Here is an 18,521-nt window from a genome sequence, read left to right on the forward strand (position 1 = left end):
ATAACTAAGTATCGAGAACAATATGTACGTCACACAACTCACTTTGGGCACACCATCCCACAAGTCCAGAGATATGAGTCCAGTTGTTGATGGGCAGAGACATGTTGCTCTCTGCCACTGCTTGAGGGAGACTGACAGTTTTGTGTGGCCTGTATAGTCAAGAGAGTGGCCAGATGTCCGGCCCCCTAGCAACCTCTCAGAGCACTAGCCAGCAGCATACCACCTGCATCCCACTGCTGGCTTGCTTCTGAAGCTAAACCGTGTTTGTACTGGTCAGTTCCTGGATGGAAGACCAGATGCTGCTGGAGGTGGTGTTGGAGGGCCAGTAGAAGGCACTCTTTCCTTTGGTCTAAATAAAATATCATAATGCCCCAGGGCAGTGATTGGGGACATTGCCCTGTGTAGGGTGCCATCTTTTGTGTGTCCTGCCTCTCTGTGGTCACTAAAGATATCACAGCACTTAATGTAGGAGGTGTCCTGGTTAAATTCCCAATCTGGCCCTCATACCATCATGGCCACCTAATAAACCCCAGCTTCCAATTGGTGCCTTCATCCCCCCTGTAACTATTCCCCGGGTGGTTGCTGTAAATGAGAATGTGTTCTCAGTCAACCTACCTGGTAAAATAAAGCAATGGTTTGAATCCTTAAGCCAACTAGGTAAAAAAAAAAAAATTAAACTGTAAATGTGCCCATGAGCAAGGCACTTAGCCCTAATTGCTCTGGATAAGATGTGATAAATTACCACACTGTACAAAAAACATTCACCAAGAGTTTGTAACATAAACCACATTTCCATCCACAGATTTGAGGAGTGTAGTCATTCTGTATAAAATAACAGCTATATTGGAAACAGGAAGTTTCGGTACAATTTTCTAAATGCAGACAGATAATTTGTCCATTTGACATGGTGAGACCTTTTAGTGTCGGTAAAATGTATTACCCAAGAAATAGCGGTGGAAACACCTTTATGAGGAAATATTGATATAATCACCAGCATATCAAAGTCAAGTTGGAGTCACACGATGACATGGGGTTCTACCACAACTCAGGAAACCATGCAGTTTATTACAGATGAAATCAATGATCAACTTCAGAGGGTGGTGCGAAGTGCACAGTGATACTCTTCTCCAATAAATGGAGGGTCTTATTCTGGTGACATGATGATCGATGCTTTACGGCCGTTTGACAAATAAAAATATTAAAATCGATAATAATCTCATCATGCAGACTAGCCCAGTGGTTCCCAAACCTCGGGGAACTTAGTCCGGCTGTAAACTTCCTCTTGAGAGTTGTAATAGTAGAAAGCACAAGGTGGTGCATCACCAGTTCCTCTTAGAGAGATATTTATAACTTGTCAGAAATGTCCAGATCAACCCGCCTACAGATCAGTTAGGTTTTTTAGCACATAGATATTGTTCTATTTTTCTTGTCACTCAAATATCCCATGAATACACATGTGACAGGGCAAAAATGTATAGAATTCCAAGAAAATGTGCTTTAAAACGGCAAATTATTCTTTGTATCACAATGACAAGATGTGTAGAATTGCAGGTAATAAACTTTAAAACTGTGTGAACATATGTCTTGAACAGGACTTGAACAGATGTCATGAACAGGACTTGAACATATGTCTTGAACAGGACTTGAACATATGTCTTGAACAGGACTTGAACAGATGACATGAACAGATGTCATGAACAGGACTTGAACAGATGTCATGAACAGGACTTGAACAGATGTCATGAACAGTACTTGAACAGATGTCATGAACAGGACTTGAACAGATGTCATGAACAGGACATGAACAGATGTCATGAACAGGACTTGAACAGATGTCATGAACAGGACTTGAACAGATGTCATGAACAGGACTTGAACAGATGTCATGAACAGGACTTGAACAGATGTCATGAACAGGACATGAACAGATGTCATGAACAGGACTTGAACAGATGTCATGAACAGGACTTGAACAGATGTCTTGAACAGGACTTGAACAGATGTCATGAACAGGACATGAACAGATGTCATGAACAGATGTCATGAACAGTTATTGATCTGCAACAAGTCCATCAGGTGCAAACATTCCACTGGTGGGAAAATGTGGATATTTTCATTACGCAGATTCTAGAACATTCCCATAGAAATCACATCGCCAATTGGATGGAAATCAAGCTACTGAGAAGGTAGTGTAAGTCAGAAACATCTCCCACAGTAAAATCTCAAACACAACACATACAAATGGATCTTTAATATATTAGTAATGACATGTTCATTTGATTCTACAGAGATAGGAATAGGAAACATTTAGCAATACAAAGTCCCAATCAGATCATTCCTTCAACAAATACAAAATGTTAAAGTATACCGTGCTTCCCAAACGGCACCCTAGTCCTTTTATAGTGCACTACCCTGGTCAATAGTAGAGGACTAGGGCGCCATTTGAGAAGCAGGAATTTCATCACAGGGATGAGGTTCTGTCCCATAGAAAACAACATTACCACCTACATCTCTTCCTGTCTGGTCCCATAGAAAACAACATTACCACCTACATCTCTTCCTGTCTGGTCCCATAGAAAACAACATTACCACCTACATCTCTTCCTGTCTGGTCCCATAGAAAACAACATTACCACATCTCTTCCTGTCTGGTCCCATAGAAAACAACATTACCACATCTCTTCCTGTCTGGTCCCATAGAAAACAACATTACCACATCTCTTCCTGTCTGGTCCCATAGAAAACAACATTACCACATCTCTTCCTGTCTGGTCCCATAGAAAACAACATTACCACATCTCTTCCTGTCTGGTCCCATAGAAAACAACATTACCACATCTCTTCCTGTCTTCAATACATTCTAAATGCTTTCTAAGAACATTTATTTAATTCATGTGAAATAATTATTTACATAATAGGTGTAGTCTACATTGGTGTAACCAAAGTGTTGAGGTGTCTATTTGTGCACACCAACTGTAGCAAAACATTTTTTAGGTAGGTCTCCTCCCCATTTTGTCCCGCTTGCTTCTGTTAATTTCCTAGTGAATACACCCCTGTACTCAATCACAGCATTGTCCAATCAGCTATTTACACCAGTATCACCCTGACAACGTGTCTGGAAACAACACAGGTAACTCAGGTAACCACTAAGGAAGTCCCGGCGTCTTGCTGCTCAACCAAACACACAAACTAATGGGTTAGTGCTATCGGGAATGGTTGGGACGTCCCTACCCTAAACCTAACTTGAAAGGTTTGCACATATGGCACCGAATGGGGATTTAGCGTTCGTCTGTCGATCGTTCAGAGCACTGTGTTTTAGGGACCACCCTTTATAGACGTCTGACCACAGACACATTTCACCTGATTCTACATGTAAAATCTGTGCGCACTCGGTTCACAAATTACGTTCAGAGGGGCCAAGTACTCTGGGCCAGAAAACACTACTGCTGTGTCTGAGCCCTTAACCTTAACCCTTACCTAGACTAGTTTAAATTTCAACTTGAATGGGATGACATTGTTGGGACGTCCCAAGCATCCCAAATAGCAAGGACCCTAACAAATACCGAAGAGAAAACACATGATGTACGGGGTAAAGTTTCCCCTAGGAACAGATCTTGGATCAGCTCTTCACCTCCACAAATCCTAACATAAAACAGTGGGGGAAATGCAAAACTGATTCAAGATCAGAATCTAGGGGCAACTTCACTCTACACCGATCATTCACCACAATGGTTTCAATGTGTGTTACACACACACACACACACACCAAAATTACCTAACAGAACAGCGAAGACCAAAATATACACAATATAAACAAGAGAATACTTTCTTGAATTTCAAGAAATTCAAATAGCCAAATAACTAATACAGCGTTTTTCCCCTGGCTGCTCGTTATAACTAATGAACCTGTCCTTTTCCGCTACCATCACTATGTTGAATAACCTGTCCTTTTCCGCTACCTACCATCACTATGTTGAATAACCTGTCCTTCTCCGCTACCTACCATCACTATGTTGAATAACCTGTCCTTCTCCGCTACCTACCATCACTATGTTGATTAACCTGTCCTTCTCCGCTACCTACCATCACTATGTTGATTAACCTGTCCTTCTCCGCTACCTACCATCACTATGTTGAATAACCTGTCCTTCTCCGCTACCTACCATCACTATGTTGATTAACCTGTCCTTCTCCGCTACCTACCATCACTATGTTGATTAACCTGTCCTTCTCAACTACCTACCATCACTGTTGATTAACCTGTCCTTCTCAACTACCTACCATCATTCTGATGATTAACCTGTCCTTCTCCGCTACCTACCATCATTCTGATGATTAACCTGTCCTTCTCCACTACCTACCATCACTATGTTGATTAACCTGTCCTTCTCCACTACCTACCATCACTATGTTGATTAACCTGTCCTTCTCAACTACCTACCATCATTCTGATGATTAACCTGTCCTTCTCTGCTACCTACCATCATTCTGATGATTAACCTGTCCTTCTCCACTACCTACCATCACTATGTTGATTAACCTGTCCTTCTCCACTACCTACCATCACTATGTTGATTAACCTGTCCTTCTCAACTACCTACCATCATTCTGATGATTAACCTGTCCTTCTCCGCTACCTACCATCATTCTGATGATTAACCTGTCCTTCTCCACTACCTACCATCACTATGTTGATTAACCTGTCCTTCTCTGCTACCTACCATCACTATGTTGATTAACCTGTCCTTCTCCACTACCTACCATCATTCTGATGATTAACCTGTCCTTCTCCGCTACCTACCATCATTCTGATGATTAACCTGTCCTTCTCCGCTACCTACTAGTATAAAAAATAACAAAAAAGTCCTTGGTTGTGTAGTAAGTTGATTGTCATACTGTGACTCAATCACAAGCCCATCTGCATGTCAGCGAAGTTGAAGAAGTTGTCCACATCTCGAGAGGAAGTATTTCTGTTGTCTGAAACAAACACCTGCAGGGAATAGGACAGAGTTACTTCACATACAGGTACTATATTATTAGCTCGTACAGTTCTGACTAACACTTTCAGTACAATTGATAAAATCCTGAGATCTTTTTAAAATTGTATTTTACCAGGTTAGTTTCACTGACATTAAAACAATAAATGTAAACGATAACCCCTTTTTTCTCCCCAATTTCATGGTATCCAATTGGTAGTTACAGTCTTGTCTCATCGCTGCAACTCCCGTACGGACTCGGGAGAGGCGAAGGTCGAGAGCCGTGCGTCCTCCGAAACATGACCCGACCAAGTCGCACTGCTTCTTGACACAATGCCAGCTTAACCTAGAAGCCAGCCGCACCAATGTGTCGGAGGAAACATCGTGCACCTGGCGACCATGTTAGCGTGCACTGCGCCCGGTCCACCACAGGAGTCGCTAGTGCACGATGAGACAAGGACATCCCTGCCGACCAAACCCTCCCCTAACGACGCTGGGTCAATTGTGCACCGCCCCATGGGTCTCCCGGTTGCGGCAGGCTGCGACAGAGCCTGGACTAGAACCAGTAACACAGCTAGCACTGAGATGCAGTGCCTTAGACCACTGTGCCACTCAGTAGACCCAACAATAAATGTTTTGTCTAGAGATGTCAGGAATGTTGTTACCTTGGTTCCACTGAACATGTCACTGGCCATGCTCTTGCAGGCCTCCACTACCCCGTCCCCATTCAACTCCAGAGCTGTCACTGGGCCTGTGGCAACAAGAGATGCAGTTCAGAAATGCATGCCTAATCATCATAAGCACTAAACCAACTCATTAACACAATTCTTTCCATCAACTATGAGGATCTTATTCCTCCTTTCTCTTGGTTCAAAGGTCATCATACATCACAGAGAACCAGAAACAGCAAACCGATGTCAGCCGTAGCCTCAACCCGATGTCAGCCGTAGCCTCAACCCGATGTCAGCCCTAGCCTCAACCCGATGTCTGCCCTAGCCTCAACCCGATGTCTGCCCTAGCCTCAACCCGATGTCAGCCCTAGCCTCAAACCGATGTCAGCCCTGGCCTCAACCCGATGTCAGCCCTAGCCTCAAACCGATGTCAGCCCTAGCCTCAAACCGATGTCAGCCCTAGCCTCAAACCGATGTCAGCCCTAGCCTCAAACCGATGTCAGCCCTAGCCTCAAACCGATGTCAGCCCTAGCCTCAAACCGATGTCAGCCCTAGCCTCAAACCGATGTCAGCCCTAGCCTCAAACCGATGTCAGCCCTAGCCTCAAACTGATGTCTGCCCTAGCCTCAAACAGATGTCAGCCCTAGTCTCAAACCAACTATTGAATGATTAACCCAGATGATATGCAGATTGTCTGCAGGCCCTGGTCAAAAGTAGTGCCCTATATAGGGAATAAGGTGCTATTTGGGACAGTCTGTGTTCCTTACCGTTGGTGATCCACTCGAGGAGTCCCTCTGCATCGTTCTGGAACACTCTGCTGACGTCCTCGGGGCGCATGGACACTTCCTTAGTCTGGATCAGCACAAACCCTTTCCCAGAGGCCTGGAGTTAATACAGACAGGAAGCAATGACACCGTTAAACCCTTTCCCAGAGGCCTGGAGTTAATACAGACAGGAAGCAATGACCCCGTTAAACCCTTTCCCAGAGGCCTGGAGTTAATACAGACAGGAAGCAATGACCCCGTTAAACACTTTCCCAGAGGCCTGGAGTTAATACAGACAGGAAGCAATGACACCGTTAAACCCTTTCCCAGAGGCCTGGAGTTAATACAGACAAGAGCCAATGAAACCATGAACACAAATAATGTATGACATTTAGCAGAAGTTTTCTTCCAAAGCATCAGTCCATCTGGACTGTAGGCTGTGCCGACTCACACACTCAACTAGCACCAAAGTAATCCTACCTTGTTATGAAAGAGACAGTAGGCCTGTGTAACAGTATTGCTTCTGTCCCTCTCCTCGCCCCGGGCTTGAACCAGGGACCCTCTGCACACAGACAACTGACACCCACGAAGCATCGTTACCCATCGCGCCACAAAAGCAGCGGCCCTTGCAGAGCAAGGGGATCAACTACTTCAAGGTTCAGAGCAAGTGACGTCACCGATTTAAATGCTATTTAGCGCGCACCACAGCCGTTTCACATCAGTTACACTCACCCCCCTTTTGCCCTCCTCCTCTTCCGCAGCAACCAGTGATCCGGGTCAACAGCATCAATGTAACAGTATTGCTTCCGTCCCTCTCCTCGCCCTGAAACGCTATTAGCGCACACCACCGCTAACTAGTCATGTCCTAACCGACTTGCCAAAACTATAGTTTGTTAACAAGAGATTTGTGGAGTGGTTGAAAAATGAGTTTTAATGACTCCAACCTAAGTGGATGTAAACTTCTGACTTCAACTGTACATTACAACAACGCTCTTCCAGCTCTTAATACAGGGATCTTATCGTAGTGAGGTAATCCCAAACGGGGGTACACAATTTCTTCCCATTTTCAAACAGTCCAACGGGGCTATACATTAATTTACATTTGGATGAGTTCCCCTCCCCCCCCTCGCCTGATTAGCCTTGTTTCACTGCCCAAAAATATAATTAACATCCAATCAAATTAACCGTTACTCTCTCGTGGGAATTCCACTAACGGTCGGTATGTAGCCAAACGTAGCTGCTGCTCATGTTGGTATCTGTACTGACGGCACCAAAGCCATAACAGGGAGACATAATGGAGTGGTAACACGCCTGCAACAGTTGCTCCCGACGCCACTTGGGTACACTGCAGCATCCACCGAGAGGCTCTTGCTGCCAAGGGAATGCCTGACAGCTTGAAAGATGTTTTGGACACTACAGTGAAAATAGTTAACTTTGTTAAAGCAAGGCTCCTGAACTCTCATGTATTTACTGCACTATGCAATGATATGGGCAGCGACCATGAAATGCTTTTACAACATACAGAAGTGTGCTGGTTATCAAGGGGAAAAGTATCAACATGTATTTTTAATTGAGAGACGAGCTTAAAGTTCTTTACTGGCCATAATTTTCACTTGTCTGACCGCTTGTATGATGACGAGTTTCTCACACGACTGGCCTATCTGGGTGATGTTATTTCTCGCCTGAATGATTACAGGAACTCTCCGCAACTATATTCAATGTGGGGGACAAAATTGAGGCTATGATTAAAAGTTGGAGATCTTCTCTGTCTGCATTAAGAAGGACAACACACAGGTCTTTCCATCATTGTATGATTTTTTGTGTGCAAATAAACTCAAGCTTATGGACAATGTCAAATGTGATATAGCGAAGCACCTGAGTGAGCTGGGTGTGCAATTATGCAGGTACTTTCCCGAAACGGATGACAACAGGATTCGTTTATCCCTTTCATGCCCAGCCTCCAGTCCACTTACCGATATCTGAACAAGAGAGCCTCATCGAAAGACTCATCAGAAGCCACTGCCAGATTTCTGGATTGGGCTGCGCTCAGAGTATCCTGCCTTGGCAAATCATGCTGTTAAGACACTGATGCCTTTTGCAACCACGTACCTATGTGAGAGTGGATTCTCGGCCCCCACTAGCATGAAAAATAAATACAGGCACAGACTGTGTGTGGAAAATGATTTAAGACTCTCTCCAATACAACCTAACATAGCAGAGTTACGTGCATCCTTTCAAGCACACCATTCTCATTAATCTGTGGTGAGTTATTCACAATTTTTGATGAAAAAAATAAGGTTTTATGTAAGATGGTTAAATGAAGAGCATAATTGTTGATTATTATCATTTGTGCCCTGGTCCTATAAGAGCTCGTCACTTCCCTTCAGCCGGGTAGTGACAAAAACCCTCATTCATATGTTTAATAAATGTGTTGTATAGTGTGTGTGTGCTGCAGGCTTACAATGATGCCAAAAACAACATTTGAGAGTGCGCTGACCCTGGTGCTAGAGGGGGTATAGCTGGAGGTTGAATGTTTGAAGGGGTAGGGGACTGTAAGCAGTTTGGGAACATCTGCTGTAGTGTATTTTACAGATGAGGTGGGTGGGTGCAGCACAGCTGCATAGTAACAATGATGACCCACCAACAGACTAGTAAACAATGATGACCCCCCCACCAACAGACTAGTAAACAATGATGACCCCCCCCCAACAGACTAGTAAACAATGATGACCCCCCCCAACAGACTAGTAAACAATGATGACCCCCCCCAACAGACTAGTAAACAATGATGACCCCCCCCAACAGACTAGTAAACAATGATGACCCCCCCCCCCAACAGACTAGTAAACAATGATGACCCCCCCCCAACAGACTAGTAAACAAAGATGACCCCCCCCCCAACAGACTAGTAAACAATGATGACCCCCCCCAACAGACTAGTAAACAATGATGACCCCCCCCCCAACAGACTAGTAAACAATGATGACCCCCCCAACAGACTAGTAAACAATGAAGACCAGCCCCCAACAGACTAGTAAACAATGATGACCAGCCCCCAACAGAGTAGTAAACAATGATGACCCCCCCCCCCCCAACAGCCTAGTAAACAATGATGACCCCCCCCCCCCAACAGCCTAGTAAACAATGATGACCCCCCCCAACAGACTAGTAAACAATGATGACCCCCCCCCCCCAACAGACTAGTAAACAATCATGACCCCCCCAACAGACTAGTAAACAATGATGACCCCCCCCCCCCCAACAGACTAGTAAACAATGATGACCCCCCCCCCAACAGACAAGTAAACAATGATGACCCCCCCAACAGACTAGTAAACAATGATGACCCCCCCCCCCCAACAGACTAGCAAACAATGATGACCCCCCCCAAGACACTAGTAAACAATGACCCCCCCCAACAGACTAGTAAACAATGATGACCCCCCCAACAGACTAGTAAACAATGACGACCCCCCAACACCAACAGACTAGTAAACAATGATGACCCAACAATGATGATCCACCAACACCAACAGACTAGTAGACAATGATGACCCACCAACAGACTAGTAAACAATGATGACCCACCAACAGACTGGTAAACAATGATGACCCACCAACAGACTGGTAAACAATGATGACCCACCAACAAACTGGTAAACAATGAGGACCCACCAACAGACTGGTAAACAATGATGACCCACCAACAGACTGGTAAACAATGATGACCCACCAACAGACTGGTAAACAATGATGACCCACCAACAGACTAGTAGACAATGATGACCCACCAACAGACTAGTAGACAATGATGACCCACCAACAGACTAGTAGACAATGATGACCCACCAACAGACTAGTAGACAATGATGACCCACCAACAGACTGGTAAACAATGATGACCCACCAACAGACTGGTAAACAATGATGACCCACCAACAGACTGGTAAACAATGATGACCCACCAACAGACTAGTAAACAATGATGACCCACCAACAGACTGGTAAACAATGATGACCCCCCCCCCCAACAGACTAGTAAACAATGATGACCCCCCCCCAAGAAACTAGTAAACAATGACCCCCCCCCCAACAGACTAGTAAACAATGATGACCCCCCCCCCAACAGACTAGTAAACAATGATGACCCCCCCAACTACCAACAGACTAGTAAACAATGATGACCCCCCAACACCAACAGACTAGTAAACAATGACAACCCCCCCAACACCAAACAGACTAGTAAACAATGATGACCCAACAATGATGATCCACCAACACCAACAGACTAGTAGACAATGATGACCCAACAATGATGATCCACCAACACCAACAGACTAGTAGACAATGATGACCCACCAACAGACTAGTAAACAATGATGACCCACCAACAGACTGGTAAACAATGATGACCCACCAACAGCCTAGTAAACAATGATGACCCCCCCCCCAACAGCCTAGTAAACAATGATGACCCCCCCCAACAGACTAGTAAACAATGATGACCCCCCCCCAACAGACTAGTAAACAATGATGACCCCCCCCCCAACAGACTAGTAAACAATCATGACCCCCCCCAACAGACTAGTAAACAATGATGACCCCCCCCCCCAACAGACTAGTAAACAATGATGACCCCCCCCCCCCAACAGACAAGTAAACAATGATGACCCCCCCAACAGACTAGTAAGCAATGATGACCCCCCCCCCCAACAGACTAGCAAACAATGATGACCCCCCCCAAGACACTAGTAAACAATGACCCCCCCCAACAGACTAGTAAACAATGATGACCCCCCCCAACAGACTAGTGAACAATGACGACCCCCCAACACCAACAGACTAGTAAACAATGATGACCCACCAACAGACTAGTAAACAATGATGATCCACCAACACCAACAGACTAGTAGACAATGATGACCCACCAACAGACTAGTAAACAATGATGACCCACCAACAGACTGGTAAACAATGATGACCCACCAACAGACTGGTAAACAATGATGACCCACCAACAAACTGGTAAACAATGAGGACCCACCAACAGACTGGTAAACAATGATGACCCACCAACAGACTGGTAAACAATGATGACCCACCAACAGACTGGTAAACAATGATGACCCACCAACAGACTAGTAGACAATGATGACCCACCAACAGACTAGTAGACAATGATGACCCACCAACAGACTAGTAGACAATGATGACCCACCAACAGACTAGTAGACAATGATGACCCACCAACAGACTGGTAAACAATGATGACCCACCAACAGACTGGTAAACAATGATGACCCACCAACAGACTAGTAAACAATGATGACCCACCAACAGACTGGTAAACAATGATGACCCCCCCCCCCCAACAGACTAGTAAACAATGATGACCCCCCCCCAAGAAACTAGTAAACAATGACCCCCCCCCCCAACAGACTAGTAAACAATGATGACCCCCCCCCCCAACAGACTAGTAAACAATGATGACCCCCCCAACTACCAACAGACTAGTAAACAATGATGACCCCCCAACACCAACAGACTAGTAAACAATGACAACCCCCCAACACCAACAGACTAGTAAACAATGATGACCCAACAATGATGATCCACCAACACCAACAGACTAGTAGACAATGATGACCCAACAATGATGATCCACCAACACCAACAGACTAGTAGACAATGATGACCCACCAACAGACTAGTAAACAATGATGACCCACCAACAGACTGGTAAACAATGATGACCCACCAACAGACTGGTAAACAATGATGACCCACCAACAGACTGGTAAACAATGATGACCCACCAACAGACTGGTTAACAATGATGACCCACCAACAGACTGGTAAACAATGATGACCCACCAACAGACTGGTAAACAATGATAACCCACCAACAGTCTGGTAGACAATGATGACCCACCAACAGACTGGTAGACAATGATGACCCACCAACAGACTAGTAGACAATGATGACCCACCAACAGACTAGTAGACAATGATGACCCACCAACAGAATAGTAGACAATGATGACCCACCAACAGACTAGTAGACAATGATGACCCACCAACAGACTAGTAGACAATGATGACCCACCAACAGACTAGTAAACAATGATGACCCGCGAACAGACTGGTAAACAATGATGAGCCACCAACACCAACAGACTGGTGAACAATGATGATCCCCCCCAACACCAACAGACTAGTAAACAATGATGACCCACCAACAGACTAGTAAACAATGACGACCCACCAACACCAACAGACTAGTAAACAATGACGACCCACCAAAACCAACAGACTAGTAAACAATGATGACCCACCAACAGGCTGGTAAACAATGATGACCCACCAACAGAATAGTAAACAATGATGACCCACCAACAGACTAGTAAACAATGATGACCCACCAACAGACTAGTAAACAATGATGACCCACCAACAGACTAGTAGACAATGATGACCCACCAACAGACTGGTAAACAATGACGACCCCCCAACACCAACAGACTAGTAAACAATGACGACCCACCAACACCAACAGACTGGTAAACAATGATGACCCACCAACACCAACAGACTAGTAAACAATGATGACCCACCAACAGGCTGGTAAACAATGATGACCCACCAACAGACTAGTAAACAATGATGACCCACCAACAGACTAGTAGACAATGATGACCCACCAACAGACTAGTAGACAATGATGACCCACCAACAGACTAGTAGACAATGATGACCCACCAACAGACTGGTAAACAATGATGACCCACCAACAGACTGGTAAACAATGATGACCCACCAACAGACTGGTAAACAATGATGACCCACCAACAGACTGGTAAACAATGATGACCCCCCCCCCCCCCCCCAAGAAACTAGTAAACAATGACCCCCCCCCAAGAAACTAGTAAACAATGACCCCCCCCCAACAGACTAGTAAACAATGATGAACCCCCCCCCCCCAACAGACTAGTAAACAATGATGACCCCCCAACACCAACAGACTAGTAAACAATGACGATCCCCCAACACCAACAGATTAGTAAACAATGATGACCCAACAATGATGATCCACCAACACCAACAGACTAGTAGACAATGATGACCCAACAATGATGATCCACCAACACCAACAGACTAGTAGACAATGATGACCCACCAACAGACTAGTAAACAATGATGACCCACCAACAGACTGGTAAACAATGATGACCCACCAACAGACTGGTAAACAATGATGACCCACCAACAGACTGGTAAACAATGATGACCCACCAACAGACTGGTAAACAATGATGACCCACCAACAGACTGGTTAACAATGATGACCCACCAACAGACTGGTTAACAATGATGACCCACCAACAGACTGGTAAACAATGATGACCCACCAACAGACTGGTAGACAATGATGACCCACCAACAGACTAGTAGACAATGATGACCCACCAACAGACTAGTAGACAATGATGACCCACCAACAGACTAGTAGATAATGATGACCCACCAACAGACTAGTAGACAAAGATGACACACCAACAGACTAGTAAACAATGATGACCCACCAACACCAACAGTCTGGTGAACAATGATGATCCCCCCCAACACCAACAGACTAGTAAACAATGATGACACACCAACAGACTAGTAAACAATGACGACCCACCAACACCAACAGACTAGTAAACAATGACGACCCACCAACACCAACAGACTAGTAAACAATGATGACCCACCAACAGGCTGGTAAACAATGATGACCCACCAACAGAATAGTAAACAATGATGACCCACCAACAGACTAGTAAACAATGATGACCCACCAACAGACTAGTAAACAATGATGACCCACCAACAGACTAGTAAACAATGACGACCCCCCCAACACCAACAGACTAGTAAATAATGACGACCCACCAACACCAACAGACTAGTAAACAATGACGACCCACCAACACCAACAGACTAGTAAACAATGATGACCCACCAACACCAACAGACTGGTAAACAATGATGACCCACCAACACCAACAGACTAGTAAACAATGATGACCCACCAACAGGCTGGTAAACAATGATGACCCACCAACACCAACAGACTAGTAAACAATGATGACCCACCAACAGGCTGGTAGACAATGATGACCCACCAACAGACTAGTAAACAATGATGACCCACCAACAGACTGGTAAACAATGATGACCCACCAACAGACTAGTAAACAATGATGACCCACCAACAGACTGGTAAACAATGATGACCCACCAACAGACTGGTAAACAATGATGACCCACCAACACCAACAGACTGGTAAACAATGACGACCCACCAACACCAACAGACTAGTAAACAATGATGACCCACCAACACCAACAGACTAGTAGACAATGATGACCCACCAACAGACTAGTAGACAATGATGACCCACCAACAGACTAGTAAACAATGATGACCCACCAACAGACTAGTAAACAATGATGACCCCCCCAACACCAACAGACTAGTAAACTATAACGACCCACCAACACCAACAGACTAGTAAACTATGACGACCCACCAACAGACTAGTAGACAATGATGACCCACCAACAGACTAGTAGACAATGATGACCCACCAACTGACTGGTAAACAATGATGACCCACCAACAGACTGGTAAACAATGATGACCCACCAACAGACTGGTAAACAATGATGACCCACCAACAGACTAGTAAACAATGATTACCCACCAACAGACTGGTAAACAATGATTACCCACCAACAGACTGGTAAACAATGATTACCCACCAACAGACTAGTAAACAATGATGACCCCCCAACACCAACAGACTAGTAAACAATGACGACCCACCAACACCAACAGACTAGTAAACAATGATGACCCACCAACACCAACAGACTAGTAGACAATGATGACCCACCAACAGACTAGTAAACAATGATGACCCCCCAACACCAACAGACAAGTAAACAATGATGACCCACCAACAGACAAGTAAACACTGATGACCCACTAACAGACTAGTAAACAATGATGACCCACCAACAGACTAGTAGACAATGATGACCCACCAACAGACTGGTAAACAATGATGACCCACCAACAGACTAGTAAACAATGATGACCCACTAACAGACTAGTAGACAATGATGACCCACCAACAGACTAGTAGACAATGATGACCCACCAACAGACTGGTAAACAATGACGACCCACCAACACCAACAGACTAGTAAACAATGATGACCCACCAACAGACTAGTAAACAATGATGACCCACCAACAGACTGGTAAACAATGATGACCCACCAACAGACTGGTAAACAATGATGACCCACCAACACCAACAGACTGGTAAACAATGATGACCCACCAACAGACTAGTAAACAATGATGACCCACCAACAGACTAGTAAACAATGATGACCCACCAACAGACTAGTAAACAATGATGACCCACCAACAGACTAGTAAACAATGATGACCCACCAACAGACTAGTAAACAATGATGACCCACCAACAGACTGGTAAACAATGACGACCCACCAGCACCAACAGACTAGTAAACAATGATGACCCACCAACAGACTAGTAGACAATGATGACCCACCAACAGACTGGTAAACAATGATGACCCACCAACAGACTGGTAAACAATGATGACCCACCAACAGAATAGTAAACAATGATGACCCACCAACAGACTAGTAAACAATGATGACCCACCAACAGACTAGTAAACAATGACGACCCCCCCCAACACCAACAGACTAGTAAATAATGACGACCCACCAACACCAACAGACTAGTAAACAATGACGACCCACCAACACCAACAGACTAGTAAACAATGATGACCCACCAACACCAACAGACTGGTAAACAATGATGACCCACCAACACCAACAGACTAGTAAACAATGATGACCCACCAACAGGCTGGTAAACAATGATGACCCACCAACACCAACAGACTAGTAAACAATGATGACCCACCAACAGGCTGGTAGACAATGATGACCCACCAACAGACTAGTAAACAATGATGACCCACCAACAGACTGGTAAACAATGATGACCCACCAACAGACTAGTAAACAATGATGACCCACCAACAGACTGGTAAACAATGATGACCCACCAACAGACTGGTAAACAATGATGACCCACCAACACCAACAGACTGGTAAACAATGACGACCCACCAACACCAACAGACTAGTAAACAATGATGACCCACCAACACCAACAGACTAGTAGACAATGATGACCCACCAACAGACTAGTAGACAATGATGACCCACCAACAGACTAGTAAACAATGATGACCCACCAACAGACTAGTAAACAATGATGACCCCCCCAACACCAACAGACTAGTAAACTATAACGACCCACCAACACCAACAGACTAGTAAACTATGACGACCCACCAACAGACTAGTAGACAATGATGACCCACCAACAGACTAGTAGACAATGATGACCCACCAACTGACTGGTAAACAATGATGACCCACCAACAGACTGGTAAACAATGATGACCCACCAACAGACTGGTAAACAATGATGACCCACCAACAGACTAGTAAACAATGATTACCCACCAACAGACTGGTAAACAATGATTACCCACCAACAGACTGGTAAACAATGATTACCCACCAACAGACTAGTAAACAATGATGACCCCCCAACACCAACAGACTAGTAAACAATGACGACCCACCAACACCAACAGACTAGTAAACAATGATGACCCACCAACACCAACAGACTAGTAGACAATGATGACCCACCAACAGACTAGTAAACAATGATGACCCCCCAACACCAACAGACAAGTAAACAATGATGACCCACCAACAGACAAGTAAACACTGATGACCCACTAACAGACTAGTAAACAATGATGACCCACCAACAGACTAGTAGACAATGATGACCCACCAACAGACTGGTAAACAATGATGACCCACCAACAGACTAGTAAACAATGATGACCCACTAACAGACTAGTAGACAATGATGACCCACCAACAGACTAGTAGACAATGATGACCCACCAACAGACTGGTAAACAATGACGACCCACCAACACCAACAGACTAGTAAACAATGATGACCCACCAACAGACTAGTAAACAATGATGACCCACCAACAGACTGGTAAACAATGATGACCCACCAACAGACTGGTAAACAATGATGACCCACCAACACCAACAGACTGGTAAACAATGATGACCCACCAACAGACTAGTAAACAATGATGACCCACCAACAGACTAGTAAACAATGATGACCCACCAACAGACTAGTAAACAATGATGACCCACCAACAGACTAGTAAACAATGATGACCCACCAACAGACTAGTAAACAATGATGACCCACCAACAGACTGGTAAACAATGACGACCCACCAGCACCAACAGACTAGTAAACAATGATGACCCACCAACAGACTAGTAGACAATGATGACCCACCAACAGACTGGTAAACAATGATGACCCACCAACAGACTAGTAAACAATGATGACCCACTAACAGACTAGTAGACAATGATGACCCACCAACAGACTAGTAGACAATGATGACCCACCAACAGACTGGTAAACAATGACGACCCACCAACACCAACAGACTAGTAAACAATGATGACCCACCAACAGACTGGTAAACAATGATTACCCACCAACAGACTGGTAAACAATGATTACCCACCAACAGACTAGTAAACAATGATGACCCCCCAACACCAACAGACTAGTAAACAATGACGACCCACCAACACCAACAGACTAGTAAACAATGATGACCCACCAACACCAACAGACTAGTAGACAATGATGACCCACCAACAGACTAGTAAACAATGATGACCCCCCAACACCAACAGACAAGTAAACAATGATGACCCACCAACAGACAAGTAAACACTGATGACCCACTAACAGACTAGTAAACAATGATGACCCACCAACAGACTAGTAGACAATGATGACCCACCAACAGACTGGTAAACAATGATGACCCACCAACAGACTAGTAAACAATGATGACCCACTAACAGACTAGTAGAC

The 18,521-nt window shown here is 44.7% G+C and overlaps 1 protein-coding gene across 2 annotated transcripts in view; it reads right to left on the bottom strand.

Moving 5' to 3' along the window:
* Positions 1 to 2,220: 2,220 nt before the first annotated feature.
* rp2 (RP2 activator of ARL3 GTPase) overlaps positions 2,221 to 18,521 on the bottom strand; it is a 29,737-nt gene continuing 13,436 nt past the window's right edge. For both annotated transcript variants that reach the window (XM_031822261.1, XM_031822262.1), the window contains exons 3-5: positions 6,415 to 6,529; positions 5,642 to 5,727; positions 2,221 to 4,990 (exon numbers count right to left, since the gene is read on the bottom strand). In XM_031822261.1, coding sequence (XP_031678121.1) covers positions 4,907 to 4,990; positions 5,642 to 5,727; positions 6,415 to 6,529 — 285 coding nt within the window. In that variant the 3' untranslated portion in view covers positions 2,221 to 4,906. The remainder of the gene's footprint in view (positions 4,991 to 5,641; positions 5,728 to 6,414; positions 6,530 to 18,521) is intronic.

This window comes from Oncorhynchus kisutch, linkage group LG4 (genome assembly GCF_002021735.2).
Source record: "Oncorhynchus kisutch isolate 150728-3 linkage group LG4, Okis_V2, whole genome shotgun sequence".
NCBI lineage: Eukaryota > Metazoa > Chordata > Actinopteri > Salmoniformes > Salmonidae > Oncorhynchus > Oncorhynchus kisutch.